The sequence below is a fragment of the Vulpes lagopus genome, chromosome 19 (assembly GCF_018345385.1).
Source record: "Vulpes lagopus strain Blue_001 chromosome 19, ASM1834538v1, whole genome shotgun sequence".
Lineage (NCBI taxonomy): Eukaryota > Metazoa > Chordata > Mammalia > Carnivora > Canidae > Vulpes > Vulpes lagopus.
The window spans coordinates 2,399,197-2,415,766 of record NC_054842.1 but is presented as its reverse complement, the minus strand read 5'-3'; the positions used below and the strand labels follow the sequence as shown (position 1 = coordinate 2,415,766).

Sequence of the window (16,570 nt, the reverse complement as noted above, 5' to 3'; positions counted from 1 at the left end):
TCCTGAAGACCTGGTATCGAGCCCCACGTGGTGCTCCCTGCATGGAGCCTGATTCTCCCTCTGCCTGTGTCTCTGCCTCTCTCTCTCTCTGAATAAATAAATTTTTTAAATTGTTGGGGAATAGGATATTTGCTTGATTGCAAAGTATCACGCCTCAAGCAAAAACCTATCTGTTCCATGGCAGTTACCACCTTGGGACCAGGCATAGCAGCAGGACAATTGTTGCATGATTTGTGATACAATGCAATGGGAATTAGCACCACCTACGAAATATTTCACCTACGAAATATTGAATATTGAATACAATATTCAATGTATGACTTGAATCTAATCAAGCCTTTAGACTAAATTTCTGTAGAAAATACAGGAGATAAAACAGTTAAGTGACACCATGAAGAAACAATCAGAAAAATCCAGAATGTAGGATACTCTACAAGTGGCTTGGATGCAAATTCAGTATTACTAGGGGGGGGGGGGGGATGGGAAGACAGGGGGAAGAAGTAGGAAGACTATTCTAGATTAAAAGAAACTAAGCACAGATAAAAATCAAATGTGTCAGCCTAGCTGGCTCAGGCAGTAGAGCATGCAACTCTTGATCTTGGGATTATGAGTTCAAGCCCTATGTTGGGTGTAGAGCCTGCTCAATAAAAAATAAGATAGGGAGATTACTCTTTTAAAAAATTGGGTGCAGGGGCAGCCTGGGTGGCTCAGTGGTTTAGCGCTGCCTTTGGCCCAGGGCCTGATCCTGGGGACCCGGGATCAAGTCCCACATTGGGCTCCCTGCATGGAGCCTGCTTCTCCCTCTGCCTGTGTCTCTGCCTCTCTCTCTCTTTCTCTCTCTCTGTGTGTGTGTGTGTGTGTGTCTCATGAATAAATAAGTAAAATCTTTTTTAAAAATTGGGTGCAGAGCCTACTTAATAAAAAATAAGATAAAAATATTTTTTAAATGTAAAGCACAGACTTTAATTAAATCCTGATTTTTAAAAAAGGCTATAAAAGCTTTTTGGGGACAAATGGGAAAATTCAAATCAGGGAACTAGATATTAAATATTATAGGGATCCCTGGGTGGCGCAGCGGTTTGGCGCCTGCCTTTGGCCCAGGGCGCGATCCTGGAGACCGGGATCGAATCCCATGTCAGGCTCCCGGTGCATGGAGCCTGCTTCTCCCTCTGCCTATGTCTCTGCCTCTCTCTCTCTCTCTCTGTATGACTACATAAATAAATAATAAAAAAAATTTTTTAATAAAAAAAATAAAAATAAAAATAAATAAATATTATAGAATGATTATTAATTTTTAAGGTGTGATAACAGATCATAATTATATAGGAGAATGTTCCCATTCATAGGAGACGAATGCTAAAGGCTAAAGCATTTAAAAGTGGGATGTCATGAACTCTGTAACTTCCTTTCATGGTTGAGAAAGAAATTGTAGTCACACAAATATATGGCACAACTTAAGAAATGGCAGAATATTAACAACTGATGCAGAATATAGAGGTGTGCACGGTACTCATCATTCAAATTTTCTATATATTTAAAATGTTTCATAATAAAAACACTGGAATGTGATTTGGTTAAAAGGAGGCTAAATGCAATATGGTACCCAGATAGTTCCTGAAACAGAGCAACAACATTAGCAGAAAACGTGGTAAAATAGGAATTATATCTATCATATAGTTAATATTATTGTACCAATGCTAATGTCTTAATAAAGATACTATAGTTATATAAGATTTTAAAATTAGAGAAAGCTGGATAAAGGGAACTCCTTGTGCTATCTTTGGGAATTTTCTATAGATCTAAAATTATTTCAAAAAAAGTCTTAAAAAGTGGCAACCAGTAATGTAAAACCTAGAAATTTTTATTATATTTTAATATGTATATAATCAAACAGCTTCAAGATCCAGTATCTACAGCAATGACCTCCCACAAATCCCTAGTTTGGCATAAAGAGAGTCCAAACATGAAAAATATTTCCACAGGACCATGTATGAGACAGAAAGGAAGCACATTGGTACCCACAGCCTGGACATTAGTCCTGCAGGTCTAACAGCAGCCTTGGTCCTTGAAGAGGGTGAAGTCACCATCTGGGCAGCTGCCACCTGTTCTCCTGGCTCAGTGGAGCTTTCCTTAGTTCAGCAAAGACTAGGGTTGAGCTGTCTGCTTGTGCAACACTGACTGAAGAACTGACAGTGGGTGCTAGAAGGTGTGGTTTCTCCCCAAATAGTGAATGATTGGCACACTTGGGGGCATCCCAAAGGAACAGCTCTCTTGGAGGACACTGCTAGAAGCAGGGGAGGGAAAACAAACCTTTGAGATTGACCAATCCTGTTGTGGAAGGAGAGCTCCTCCTGGTCTGTCTCCTAACAATGGGGACATGGCAGGAAGGGGGAAATGAAGGCCTGAGAAGAATCACTTTCCAGAGGTTGGAAGAAGTGGAGGTGGCTTGTCCACAATGGGTGTATTCCTGCCTTGAAATGAGGAGTGATCATTGCTAGTCAAAGACTCCAGGGTCTCCAAGCCTTCTAGTTACCCTTTCCTGGTCTTCTGGTGGTCAATGAGAAGTTCAAGTCACTCCTGTACAAATGCTTTCTCTTAGTCAACAGGAAGAGAAGGTACTGAATGCCAGAAGGCACAGAATAACTGATGAGGCCCAAGCCAAGCCACTCCCAAGCCAAGAAGTCCTCCACCAGATCTCATGGCTAAAGAGCAATTCAGATTGCTGCTGCTCCTGTTTAGAGAAAAATCTTCTGTATTCTTTAGCTAAGGCATTGTCCAGGGGCATATAAGATGCATTTTGATAGACCCATGAAGCATAATTGTGGTACAAGAAGAGAGTTTTACATTAGACTGTTCAACAAGAATGCAAAATGGGGACCCATCATCTTTAACTTTCTAGGGTGCTTGTGCAAGACTCAACTTGGCAGGGAGGTGAGCCATTTCCACCACAAAGCCATGATCCTGCCACTGATGACCTATGAGTGCTGCATATTCCCCGTGTCCTTTGTTGATAGAAACTATAACACTATCCGAAGGCCTCTCTCAATCACCTCCTTTCTGAACCACTTGATAAAAGTGCCCTGCTTTCTAATTGTCCCTGCTGCTGGCATCACCTGAGTATATTGGTATCACTCATGGTTCTCTTCATTCACTTTTGAATAATCAGCCACATTCTGCTGTAATGTGGCTGATTATTTAATGCTTAGCATGTCTTCACTCTCCTTTAAGTAGTTCTCTTTGGGAGAATAAGTTGGAAGAAAAGGTTTCTATGGCTTACTGCCAAAACCTTGAGGACAAGGCATAGCATTCTCTCCTGAGCATGAAGCTGGCTCTGGGGGCTGCTCCTGAAGCTGCCTTTTGCATTGATAATCATTCTTCTCTTCCTTTTAGCTACTGAAGATCTCCCATATTGTCTTCTGAGAAGCCTGACTGATGAAGACATCTTAAGTCCTGAATGTGAACGTTGCAAACACCTCTGGGCAGGAGGTTGCAGAGGCCTTACAGGAATATGCTGTTTCCTCGTTGAGAATCTAAAATTGCCAGTGAGGTATCTCAGCTGGCTTTTGGTAGAACCTCCAGATTTATTGAATGTCAGCTCCTGAGATCACACAGCTGGTAAGTGGCACAGTACTGATAAGCTGCGAAAATTTTGTCCATTAAGAATGACAAAGTCCATGTGTAAAGCTCAGCTGCTGAGCACTCCCCAAAAGTACTACCTATGTTGTAAGCTTTAAACTTACATATGTTGTATGTTAATAATGTCACAATAAGGCTGGAAAAATAAATAAAAATCAGTGCAGTAAAAAAAGAAAAAAATACATATATACCATATATACCACACACACATACATAAATACATAAATCTTGGCCAAGTAGAGCTCTAATAAAACTTGGAAAGTCTTCATTGGCTTTATCCCTCCACTGATTACATTGAAGCTTTTGTTTTTAACATTCTGCAAGTAATTGTGAGGATGTCTATATTTCAAGTAATGAGAAACAAAAGACAAGAAGTATACTGCAGCATTTCTAAAGGTAATAATGATGATTCATTGTATTTCACCAGCATTAAATATGTAGTTAAAATGGAAGCCTGGTTTTCTTTCTGCTCATTGCCCACCATGTGCATTGGAAGTCCATTCTGACAACATGTGTCCGCAGGTTCTCAGTCAATTAATACTTCCCAAGTGACTGCAGCCATCTGGTGCTCTGTGAGGGCAGAAGCAAGTCCATCACATACAGTGTTAGGTCACCAATGCCCATCAACATTTGATGAATGAATTAGTAAAATGCCCACTAATGTACCAAGCTCTATGAAAAATGAAGAGGAACCCACCACACCCAACAATAAGAACTCGTAGAGAAATTAATCATTCTGTCACTATTATGGATTTGTCAGTTTCTCTCTATATTTCTGCCCTTTAGCTATCTCTCCCTACCATCCCCATGTTCCTCACTATAAGCAACCTCTAGTCTACTTTATGTATCTATAGATTTGCCTATTCTGAACATTTCATATAAATGGAATCACGTAACATGTGGTCTTTTGTGACTGTCTTCTTTCACTTATGTTTTTATGATTCATCCATACAAAGCGACATATAAGCACTTTATTCTTTGCTATGGATCAATAATATTCCAGTGAATAGATATACTATATTTTGTTTATACATTCATCTATCAATGGACATTAGGATTATTTCCACCTCTTGGCTACCATAATGCTGCCATAAACATTTGTGTGCAGTTTTGTAGAGATAGGTGTTTTCAGTTCTCTCAGGTGGATACCTAGGAGTGGATTACTGGGTCAAATGGTAACTCTATGCCAAACATATTTTTGCTATCTAATTTTGCTTTTTCTTTTCCAAGGTATCAGTTTCTTAAACCAGTACTACCACCTACATACCTTTTTCTTGATTTGTTGAATTAAGTCTCCTAAATTCCAGTTTTTTCTTCTACTAGTTAGAAACTTATATATTCTATATTCTTTTAGTAATTTATCCTTTAACTTTTACCCTTTAATTTTAAGCTTTAAATGTTTAAGCCAGGGCAGCCGAGGTGGCTCAGCGGTTTAGCACCACCGTCAGCCCAGGGCATGATCCTGGAGACCTGGGATCAAGTCCCACGTCGGGCTCCCTGTATGGAGTTTGCTTCCCCCTCTGCCTGTGTCTCTGCCTCTCTCCCTGTGTCTCTCATGAATAAATAAATAAAATCTTTAAAAAATGTTTAAGTCACAAACATTTTTTTCTAATCAGGTCCTTTTCTATATCTCTCCCTGCCAAGACTGGGCAAGAAGAATAAAGTTTTTTATACCTCTCTACTCCCCCCACCACCTGCTGCCCCACTTCCATATTGAAATCATCTGGAATTCTAATTCCAGATAATTCTTTTAAAACACTTCCTCAATTAGTACTAATTTAGTTCTAGATTTTATTCACCATTGCATCTCGCCCCTTTCTGCTGAACTAATTTTTCTTCTTGTTGAATTATAACATCTAGTATTTTTTTCAGAGTCCACGAATGGTATGTTTTAAATCCAACCTTTGAAAAAACCTGTATATAAATCACATATTCAAATGTCCCTTCTTGATTAAACCATGCAATGGGCCCTGATTTTACTCACAGTAAAAGCCACACTTCCTAAATGCTAGTATGACCTGGCTCCCATTCCTCTCAGGCTACATCATTCTTTCATTGCGCTCTAGTAACCCTCCTCACTATTCCTCTAATATGAGCTGGCAGGCAGATGCCATCTCACGTTATGCATTTGTTCTAGCTCTTTTCTCTTTGGAATATAATATCCTTACCCCAGACAATTATTTAGCCAACTCCCTCACCTCAATTCTTTGCTCACATGTCACCTTCTCAGTGTGGTCTCCTCCATATTCATTGCCTCCTTCTAACCTAGAACACTCAGTTCCCTTTATTTCACTCTATAGCTTTTTTTTTCCATAAGAAAAACAAAAACAAAAACACTTTAACCTCCCAAGAAACAAAAGTCTAGGACCAGATGGCTTCACTATTGAATTCTACCAACATTCAGGATTAATACCAAACCTTCTCAAATTCTTCCAAAAAATAGAAAAGGAAGGAACATTCCAAAATTATTTTATAAGGCCGGCATTATCCTGTTAGCAAAATCAAACAAGGATATCACACACAAAAAAGAAAATTACAGGCCAATATCCCTGATGAATATAGATGCAAAAATCCTCAACAAAATATTAGTAAACTAAATTCAACAAATATTAAAGGAATTATACACCATGATTAGGTGGGATGTATTACCCAGATACAAGGTGGTTCAACATTCACAAATCATAGATACAGAGAATGGCAGTTGTCAGAGGTGGGGCATAGGTCATGTACAAAATGGGTGAAGGGAGTCAAAGGGTATAAACTTCTATTATAAAATGAATAAATCCTGAGGATATAATGTACAGCAGAGTGACTATAGCCAATAATACTATATTGCATATTTGAAAGTTGCTAAGAGAGTAGATCTTAAAAGTTGACATCCCAAGGGAAAAATATTTTGTAACCATATATGGTGATGGATGTCAACTAGACTTATTGTGGTGGTAGTTGTGCAATGTATACAGATATCCAATCATTATATTGTAGACCTAAAGTTAATATGTTGTAGGTCAATTATACTTAAGGTTTTTAAAGGTGATTTAAAGTCTGATAAAATGTATATCTAATGCATTTGCTTTAAATAATTTAATGATTTCTTTTAGTACATATATGTTAGTAATATATTTTATTGGTATATTAATTGCCCAGTGCTAATATTGATGTCTAATTTATATTAAGAGCTCAGTGTATTTTCACTGAATAAAGGAATAAATGAATGAGATGTCTAGAAATTATGTATTTCTGAGTCATAAAAAAAAAACTTTGAAAACATTTCGCCTTGCAAGCATACTATATTGTTCAATGGTGGTTTGCTCTCAAATGGGTCCCCACTGTTCTGCCCTTTTCTATCCCAGGGATCTAGGTTTGCCAGGCTCACATTCCCCCTGGCTTCTGGGAGCTTCTGACAATGGAAGGCTCTGGCAGAAGACTGAAGAATGGGAAGAAGGGACAGCCTCCAGTACTTCTCCTCTCTCTGCTTCTTGTGCACATCCAACAGTGTCTATGTCTTCTCCGTGGCTCCATCTATCTCCACATATGCCCTTTTTCTGCGGTCCAGTGCATTCCAATCTAAGCCCCCACCAATAGCCTCAACTTCTAGATTCTTGTAAAACTGCCTCTTTGTTTTGACCTTCTGGCCCTAGAAGTGGCAACAATTTTCTACTGTTTCTAACTCTGGGTAACTTAGATCCTTTTTCGTTTCCCTACTGTCCCAACATCTATAGTAATCTTATGCACAAAATCCCTTCCATATTAAAATTCTAACATGGTTTACTTATACATTTTTTATTGAAGTATAGTTGACACACAATGTTACATTAATTTCAGGCATACACATAGTAATTCAACAACTTTACACATTATGCTATGCTCACCACAAGTATAGCTACCATCTGTCACCATAGAACACTATTATAATCCCATTGACTACATTCCTTGACTTTCATCCCAATGACTTATCATTCCATAACAAAAACCTATACCTCCCACTCCCCTTTACCCATTTTGCCCATCTCCCCCCACCCTTTTCACTCTGGCAACCACCAGTTTGTTCTATGTGTTTACAGGTCTGTTTCTGTTTTTTGGTTTGTTTATTTATTCTTTTTTTTTGTTTTTTAAATTCCACATGTAAGTGAAATCACATGGTATTTGTCTTTCTCTGTTTGACTTATTTCACTTAGCATAATACCCCTTAGGTCCAACCATGTTGCCACAAATGGCAAGATCTCATTCTTTGTTATGGCTGAGTAATATTCCAGTGTGTGTGTGTGTATGTGTGTGTGTGTGTGTGTGTGTAAAGAAGATGTGACATATATATGTGATATATATAAAGAAGATGTCACATCTTCTTTATCCATTCATCTATCAATGAACACTTAGGCTGCTTCCCTATGTTGGCTACTGTAAATAATGCTGCAATAAATATAGGTTGCATATATCTTTTTGAATTAGTGTTTTCATTTTCATTTTCTTTGGGTAAATACCCAGTTGTACAATACTGAATTATATTATATTTCTATTTTTACTTTTTTGAGAGATTTCTATACTGTTTCCCACAGCGGTAGCACCGATCTACATTCCCACCAACAGTGTAGGAGGGTTTCCTTTTCTCCATATCCTTGCCAATCCTTGTTGTTTCTTGCTTTTTGATATTAGCAATTCTGACAGATGATATCTCCTGATGGTTTTGATTTACATTTTTATGATAATTAGTGTTTTTGAACATCTTTTCATGTCTCTGTTGGCAATCTGTAGGTCTTCTTTGGAAAAATGCCTATTTAGGTTCTCTGCCTATTTTTAATTGGATTATTTGGTTTTTTGGTGTTGAGTTCTGTAAGTTCTTTATATTTTTTTGATATTAACCCCTTATTGGATATATCATTTGCAAACATGTTCTCTTACTCAGTAAATTGTCTTTTCATTTTTTAAATGGTTTCCTTCACTGTACAAAAAATTTTTATTTTGATGTAGCCCCAACAGAACCACAAAAGACCCCATATTGCCAAAACAATCTTCAGAAAGAAGAACAAAACTGGAGGTATCATAATCTCAGACTTCAATATATACTACAAAGCTATAATAAATCAGTATAGTATGGACACAAAAATGGGCACATTGATCAATAGGACAGGATAGAGAATCCAGATACAAATTAATGCTTATATGGTCAATTAATCTACAACAATGGAGGAAAGAATATACAATGGGAAAAAGTCTCTTCATAAGTGGTGCTAGGAAAACTGGGAAGCTACACGTAAAAGAATGAAACTAGGCCATTTCTTATACTATATACAAAAATAAACTCAAAATGGATTAAAGACTTAAATGTAAGACCTGAAACCATAAAACACCTAAAAGGAAACATCAGCAGTAATTTGTTGGACATCAGCCTTAGTAAAATCTTTCTAGATACATCTCTTCAGACAAGGGAAATAAAAGCAAAAGTAAATTATTGGGTCTAACAGGATTTTGATACTGATTGATACCCAACTATATAATTTACTTATTTATTACACTTTAAGTTTGTATTCTCATAAGCTCCACAAAGGCAGGGATATTTGGAGTTACTTTATTTACTTGATATGTGGCAAATGCCTAGAATAGTATCTGGCACTTAGTAGGTGCTAAATAAATATTTGTTGGATAAATGTTAATTTCTGTGCTGGATGCTGGGATGTGACTCCCCAGATCCCCCTGTGAAGACTGAAGAGCTTACTGCCAGTGCTGCAGGCAGGCAGGCATATCTTAGTTTTCAGGCCACTCCAGAAATGGCCCTCAGCTAGAGAGAGCTGCTTCATCCAATGCTTATCCCTTTCCTGGGGGCATCCTATGCCCAATAACTGACCCATAAAAAAGCAGAAAGACCCAATCTTCACTATAATGTGGGACAACTGTGAAGTCCATCTCACCTTAGAGCTCCTCTTGGGTTCAGCAGAAGCCTTTTCCAGGGCTTCACTGCAGCCCAATTTTTCTCTTTGCCTAATCTGGCCTCCTTCTCTTCCCCTAGAAGTGCTGATCCCTCATAAAACTGTATGCAAGTCATCTCAGTGTCTGCTTTCTAGTGAGCCCAATCTAAAGCAATTTAGTTGGGTATAAAGCTCTAGATAAGGTTCTTTTCCTTCACTACTTCGAAGCACTAGTTCTGTTGCCTTGTTTCTAGAGATACTGACTAGTATTTTAATTCCTTCTGAATCTAGATCTTTTACAGTTGTAACAAACAGTCAGTTGCCTTCCTCTCTTCCCTGCTGACATATCCAGAGCATTCTGGTTTCTGAAATGGCCAGTATTCCTTGGTCTTCTTATCTAGCCTCAGGAACAAAGATGAATTACTCTTAGCCATTGCCTCCCATCCTTCTTCATATCCAGTCCCACACAGGATAATTCTTATATGTCACCTTTTAAGTGCTTCCATTTATCTTGAAAGGTGACTAGCCTGGGAGGCTCTAAGATACCACAAGTTCCACATAAGTTGCCCTACGCACCAATGGAATCAAAGTCTCAGAATTGTCACCCACTTTCAGCACTGGCCCACTAGCTAAGACTCTGTTCCAAGTCAGTCATTTGGTCACAATAACATTCTTTGTCTTGGTCATGCTTTTGTTATGGAAGACCGAGTTGCCTTTTCTAGCCTTTGGTTATTGTTGGGTTGATAAATGATATGTGCAGATGTGCCCATCTTGTAACCATGGGGGTAACTAAAAACAAAAAGCAAATGCTCTATGGGAGGCAAAGGCAAAAAAAAGGAAATATTCTGGATATCTGATGACATTGAGCCACTGAATTAATACTGGAACCTTCCTCTCCCAGGACTTGCAAGTAAAGAATTTTCCTTGTTTTTAAAATCTTCTTTTGAGTCTGCCATTGTTTGGACTGAAAAGCATCCTATCCAATGCAATGATTAATCTTGTTTGTTTCTAGTAATTTTTTGAATAGCATGTAAAAATAGCAAACCCCTTTTTGTCCTTTTCCTGCTGTTTCCTTCCTGAGGTCAAGAATGTACACTTCTTGTTTGAAGCTCTAGAAGCCATTTCTAGCTTTATTTTTTTTAAATTTATTTATGATAGTCACACAGAGAGAGAGAGAGGCAGAGACACAGGCAGAGGGAGAAGCAGGTTCCATGCACCAGGAGCCCAACGTGGGATTCGATCCCGGGTCTCCAGGATCGTGCCCTGGGTCAAAGGCAGGCGCCAAACCGCTGCGCCACCCAGGGATCCCTCCATTTCTAGCTTTAAAAGAAAAGCCAAGCAAATGAAGACACCTCAGTCTTTAACCAGTGGCAGCAACATCCTCCCTCTGAATGAATTACAAAAGCAAACAAATCCTCAAGTCTTTAAGCTAGTACAGATGGGTCTCTGTCAAATGCAGTCAAACATAACTCCTTACTGATTTAATATCCTTTGCATATTCATCTAGCAGATTATCTATTTCTTGTCAAATTTTATGAGCTCTTTATGTATTATAAAGATTCACCCTTACCTGCACTACATTTTTTCAAGCAGTCTCTTGTCTATTAACTTTTATAGTATTTTGCCATGCAAATGATTTATATTTTCATATAAGCAGATTTTTTAAAGCTTCTGAGAGTCTCTTGGTTACTGTGGTAGTGTTAAAGATAAACCCATATATTCTGACCTTGAATCAGAACCACCCAGCTAGCTAAGTGACTCCAAGATTCCTAGAAAGCCTGTGAGATGATAAATGTTTGCTGGAGTACTGGAGTAATCTATTACACAGCAATAGATAAAGGAATTCAGTTACAAACTATGTCCATTTTCCCAGATTATAACTGTACTGTCTTGCATTTTCTTGTAAGATTTTAACTTTTTAAAAATAAATATTTTAAGATCTTGACTCTGTTAGATTTGATTAATTATATGGCATAAATTAAGTTCACATACTTTTCCAGTATGAGTATCATGTATTATATAATCTATTATAAATCTCTTAATTCCTCAAAATACTACATTTTTATAGAAATCAGGATTCTTTCTAAATTCTCTCCTAGAATAGAGACATAACTTATCTATTTGCCAATCCCTAGGCCAATAGAAATCACTTGATTACAGAGACCACTAGGTGAGTCAAGAGGTTCAGTGGGGGCAGTGTGGAGGGGATTGGACCATAGAGGCCAAGGGTATGTTACATGGACAGAGATGCAGATGTGAGAGAAACATAGGAAGATATCACTGGAGGTGCCATAGGAAGCAAAGAGAGGAGGAGAAGGACCCTGTCTTTTCCTCTCCTTCCATTTTCCAATCTTCTGCCAATGACTAACTTTGGCTGGACCTCCCAGAAAGAAAGGAGGAGACAAGGTAGAGTAGGAAAAGTCTAAGATTGCAATATAGTTCCAAAAAAGTTTCAACCCAGCCAACTGGGAGTCCTCAAGCAAAAACTGTTAGAGGGGTCCAACATTCCACTAGAATGCCCACCATACTTGGTCACTGGTTGTGAGTAGCCCAGGAAAGCATGATTTCAATGCAAACATGGTAAGGAATCCAGAAGAGCAGCAGCTAGAGCTGTCAGTCAACTACATTCCCCTTGGCAGGAGATCTGATCAGTGCATTTCCACAGTCACCACCTTTGGTTTTAAATTCAATATATATTTAAATTACTGAAATAGAACCACCAGTGATTTCTAATTGCAAGGCCAGAGTTATATACTTTCTGACTATATATAAATACTTGGCATTGTGCATTTTGTCAAAATACCATGTTATAAGAAAATGCATGCCATATTCTACTTTCATCAACTGTCACAAAATAACTATCTTTTATACTTGAGGGAAAATCAAAATAAAATATATTTGCTATGTTCAAATTGAATGGCTATCATGTTCCAAGCAATGTTTTTAGGCCTGGGGTGGGGGTAAGGAGAGACAAAAGGGTTAAAAAAAAAAAAAAAGACAAATAGCCTATGTCCATGCAGAGCTTACATTCTAGGGAACATGGCAGAATGCAAAATAAAAGAGGGTAATATAATGAAAACCCCTGACTTATAGGGTGGAGGATATCCAAAGGAAAGGAGAGAGGGGAAGACATTAGATAGAGTAACTCAGGCCACTAAAGAGGTGACAACGGAGCCAGTACTTGAATGAAATCACTTTTGCTATCTCAAAATGTTTCATAAATTATGTTCAATGCTTTAAGTGCTTTTGGATAGTCTTGATCAGTGATAAATAGCAGTCAATATATTCGATATTTAGAATTCTTATATTTTGAGACAAAATCAAATGGCTTCTTTTTATAATCTTTATGATTTTCTGTTAAATGACAAATTTAGAGAGACAGTTTTAGGTTATTTGCAAGCATTTATTTACAAATAGGACATTACAGATGTGGACTGTATTAATTCACAATAAAAAGAAAGCCAAATTGAAGTAATTCTCTCTTAGCACCACTTGCCTAAGTAAGAGACACATATTGACCTGCTGTATAAAGATCTCAAAAAAAAAATGCAGCTTATAGATCTAAGAATAACATCTTGAGGAAAATTTGAGGAATTATCACTTATCTTCTGGAACATATATTTCAATGTTTGTCATGTCTCCTATGTTCCATCAAGTGTTCATTACAGCTATGAATTAAATACTATGACTAGGAAAAACAATTTGAAACATACAGTGGTTAAGGTAATTGCAATGTCCACCCTGCTCTACTTTCTACAGTAAACTTGGTTTAGATAGACAATCAAACTCTTAAGACACAATAGGCTCCACCTAGCATCAAATTTATTTAGCTTTACTAAAGGATAGAGGACATGTTAGTATCCTGACATCCATCACATGAGAGCCCATGACTCTTAGGCACAAGCATTTTGAATGTGATGAGACCTGTGTGCTCACACGAGACAAGAGTGAGTGCAGATGGCCCCAGTTGAGGGAAGCCATCAGCTCTGAGCCCTCCTCAGCTTTATGCCAGCTGGCCATGGAGCCCCTGAAGCATGCGAATACCCCCTCATTCTGTAGGGCAGCATCTCATCCATGTCAATGACTCAGTGCTAAAGAACCGATTTTGACAGTGTGTATGCATAGACTAAGCACCTGTGCATAATCCTCAACCTGATTCTATTTAATCAGTAGTATATCATCCCAACAATTCCTTAAGTTTAATATTGCAAAGAGAAAAGATCAGGATTCAAATCCTCAGATATTCCTAAGCCTACAGGAAAACCACAGATCCAGTTGTTAACCTTTTCCTTCATTTACCTTCTGGTCCCCATTCAAACCTCCTGGATACATATTTTAGGCATTTTCTTATTCTTAGTACAGCAATTTCTATAATAGTGGTACAAAAAAATATATACTACAATATAGACAATCTCCAAGACTTGTATCCTCCAACGAGGATTTGCAATTCTTCAAATTCTCTTTACAAAACAAGTTAATAAGACTCTGCTCTATTTACAAGTTTTCCAATATATATTCCTTTACCAGTTGCTCCATTCCTCTCTCCTCCCTCTTCCTCCCCTGCATTGTTTGCCCTTTTCCATAGGTATTGATAGAAGCATTCAACTTCATAGTGTCTTTTGGCAAGTTTCCATGGGTAGTACATCAATTGGGGATCTTAAGTCAACTCCCCAAAACATCTATTCATCCTGGAGATCATTTTCTACATTGCCTTGATTTTCATTTAGCTCTATATGTAAAACTAAAAACCTTTTATTATACTCTGTAACTATAACAGAGATTAAAATAATGCTTAATATATCATATGTTAGTTAATATTGTGTCATTTTTCCAATTTTCCAAGCAAAAATACCTTTTTTACAGACACTACTCATTTCCCTTAACTAAGGTGGTCACTATAGGTCACTGCTTGGTAAACTAGGTTCCATCTGGTCTGGGGCATGACCATGTCCCAGCTACCAGGAAACAAGTTTTCATTATGCCAGGCTTTCAGTTTCCACTCTGCAGCACCACCCTTTGCTTTCCCAAACTCCAGGGGTACCAATGGGACATGGCCATCATATTACACAGATGGTCACCCTCTTGGACATCATTCTGATTCCACAAATGCTTGCTTGTATAGTTTTTATAGTCAAAGTCACGTCTGACATGGTCAAAGGCAAAGTAGATTCTGAGATACTGTGTAAATAGCAGGATGCAGCTCTTTTTATGTCCTTAAATAGAAGCCTTATTGGCTCTCAACAATACAAAGTATCAGCTTCTAGGCAAAATAAGACAATGTGTCCATCTCAGTTCAAAGACAGAATTTTTCTCAAGGCTAAAAAAGAACCAATATTATAATATAAACAAAACAAACAAAATTAAATAAGAACTACCCAAATTAAGCCTGCTATTATTCAGGTTGCTCATCAGGGGATACTGAGTGATGTCATTTCTCTAAATCAACCAACTAGAATTCTAAAGTATAGCTTATATTCCAGCTTCATTCATTTAAATCTCATTCTCAAGGGAAAGCAAATCCAGAGGTTTCTCCCACATTTGCCGTGGTTTGGCACAACAAACAACTAAGAGAATTTTTCTTTCGCTCCAAGATGCAGCATAGGGAGATATCACATTATCCCCCTTACCTGCATCATTATCCATTTGTGTCCTCCATTTCCATCTACCACAATTTTTTTTTTTATGATAGTTACAGAGAGAGAGAGAGAGAGAGAGAGAGGCAGAGACACAAGCAGAGGGAGAAGCAGGCTCCATGCAGGGAGCCCAAAATGGGACTCGATCCCGGGTCTCCAGGATCAGGCCCAGGGCTGAAGGCAGCACTAAACCGCTGAGCCACCGGGGCTGCCCCCAATAGCAGCCTATTCAATACTCAGACAAGCACATTTGATCTTCCCTGTGGTGGGTTTTCTTCCCAATCACATTGGAATGGTGTCAATAACTACAGAGGGTCTGAGATTTTACCCTACTTGCAAGCTAAAAAATTTAGTCTGCTGCAGTGTCATAGTAGAAGGTCAAAATAGTTTATTACTTATGGAACAGGAAACATATGGTTCGTGTTAGCATGGTTCCCCTGGCACAAGGTAAATGTAGCACTGCAGATATCAAAGTCCCAAGGTGGGAAAGGCATCATCATGATTAAAACTAGGGTGCCTGGGTGGCTCAGTTGGTTGAGCATTGAATGCTTGATTTCGGTTCAGGTCATTATCTTAGGGTCATGAGATTGAGCCCTGCATCAGCTCTGGGTTCAGTGTGGAGTCTGCTTGAGATTCTCTCACTCCCCCTCCCTCTGCCCCTCACCCTGCTCATGCTCTCTACCTCTCCCTCTCTACAATAAATAAATATTTAAAAATAAAATAAAATAAAATATTTAAAAAAGAACAGGAAGAGTCAAGTGTGCCTGAAGGCTGATCATCAAAGGGAGAAGCAGAATGAAGAGATTAGCAAGGTAAGTAGGAGCCAGATTTTCAGAACCTATGGATCATGGTAAGAAGTCTTGAATTTTATTTTTATTTTTTTTTAAGATTTTATTTTATTTATTCATGAGACACACACACACACAGAGAGAGAGAGAGAGAGAGAGAGAGAGAGAGGTAGAGACACAGGCAGAGAGAGAAGCAGGCTCCACACAAGGAGCCCGATGTGGGACTCGATCCCGGAACTCCAGGATCATGCCCTGAGCCGAAGGTAGGCACCAAACTGCTGAGCCACCCAGGGATCCTCCTAAGTCTTGAATTTTATTCTTGTAGAGAGGGATCCATGCAACTCTTCAAAGTAGGAAATGCCATAATGTGATTTATGCCTGAAGAAGATCATTCTGGTTGCAATGTGGAGAGAAGATAGAAGGTCAAGAGTGAAACATTTAATCCAAGTGAGAGGTAAGGATAGTTTGATTAGGAGGTGGTAGAAATATGGAAAGACATAGATTTCAGGCCATATGGGGCTCAAATCAACATGTCTTACCAATGGATTGGTGAGGAGAGGCTCTGTGCTAGAGGTAAAGGAAGAATTAAGGATGAGTTCTATGTTTTTTG

At 38.4% G+C, this 16,570-nt stretch overlaps 1 protein-coding gene across 1 annotated transcript in view; it reads left to right on the top strand.

Annotated features, from left to right (window-relative positions):
• The first annotated feature begins 1,986 nt into the window (after positions 1–1,986).
• The window catches only part of LOC121479033 (RNA polymerase II subunit A C-terminal domain phosphatase SSU72-like), a 31,319-nt gene continuing 16,735 nt past the window's right edge, over positions 1,987–16,570 (top strand). Inside the window, exons 1-2 of the mRNA XM_041734544.1 lie at positions 1,987–2,074; positions 3,391–3,547. Coding sequence (XP_041590478.1) covers positions 1,987–2,074; positions 3,391–3,547 — 245 coding nt within the window. The remainder of the gene's footprint in view (positions 2,075–3,390; positions 3,548–16,570) is intronic.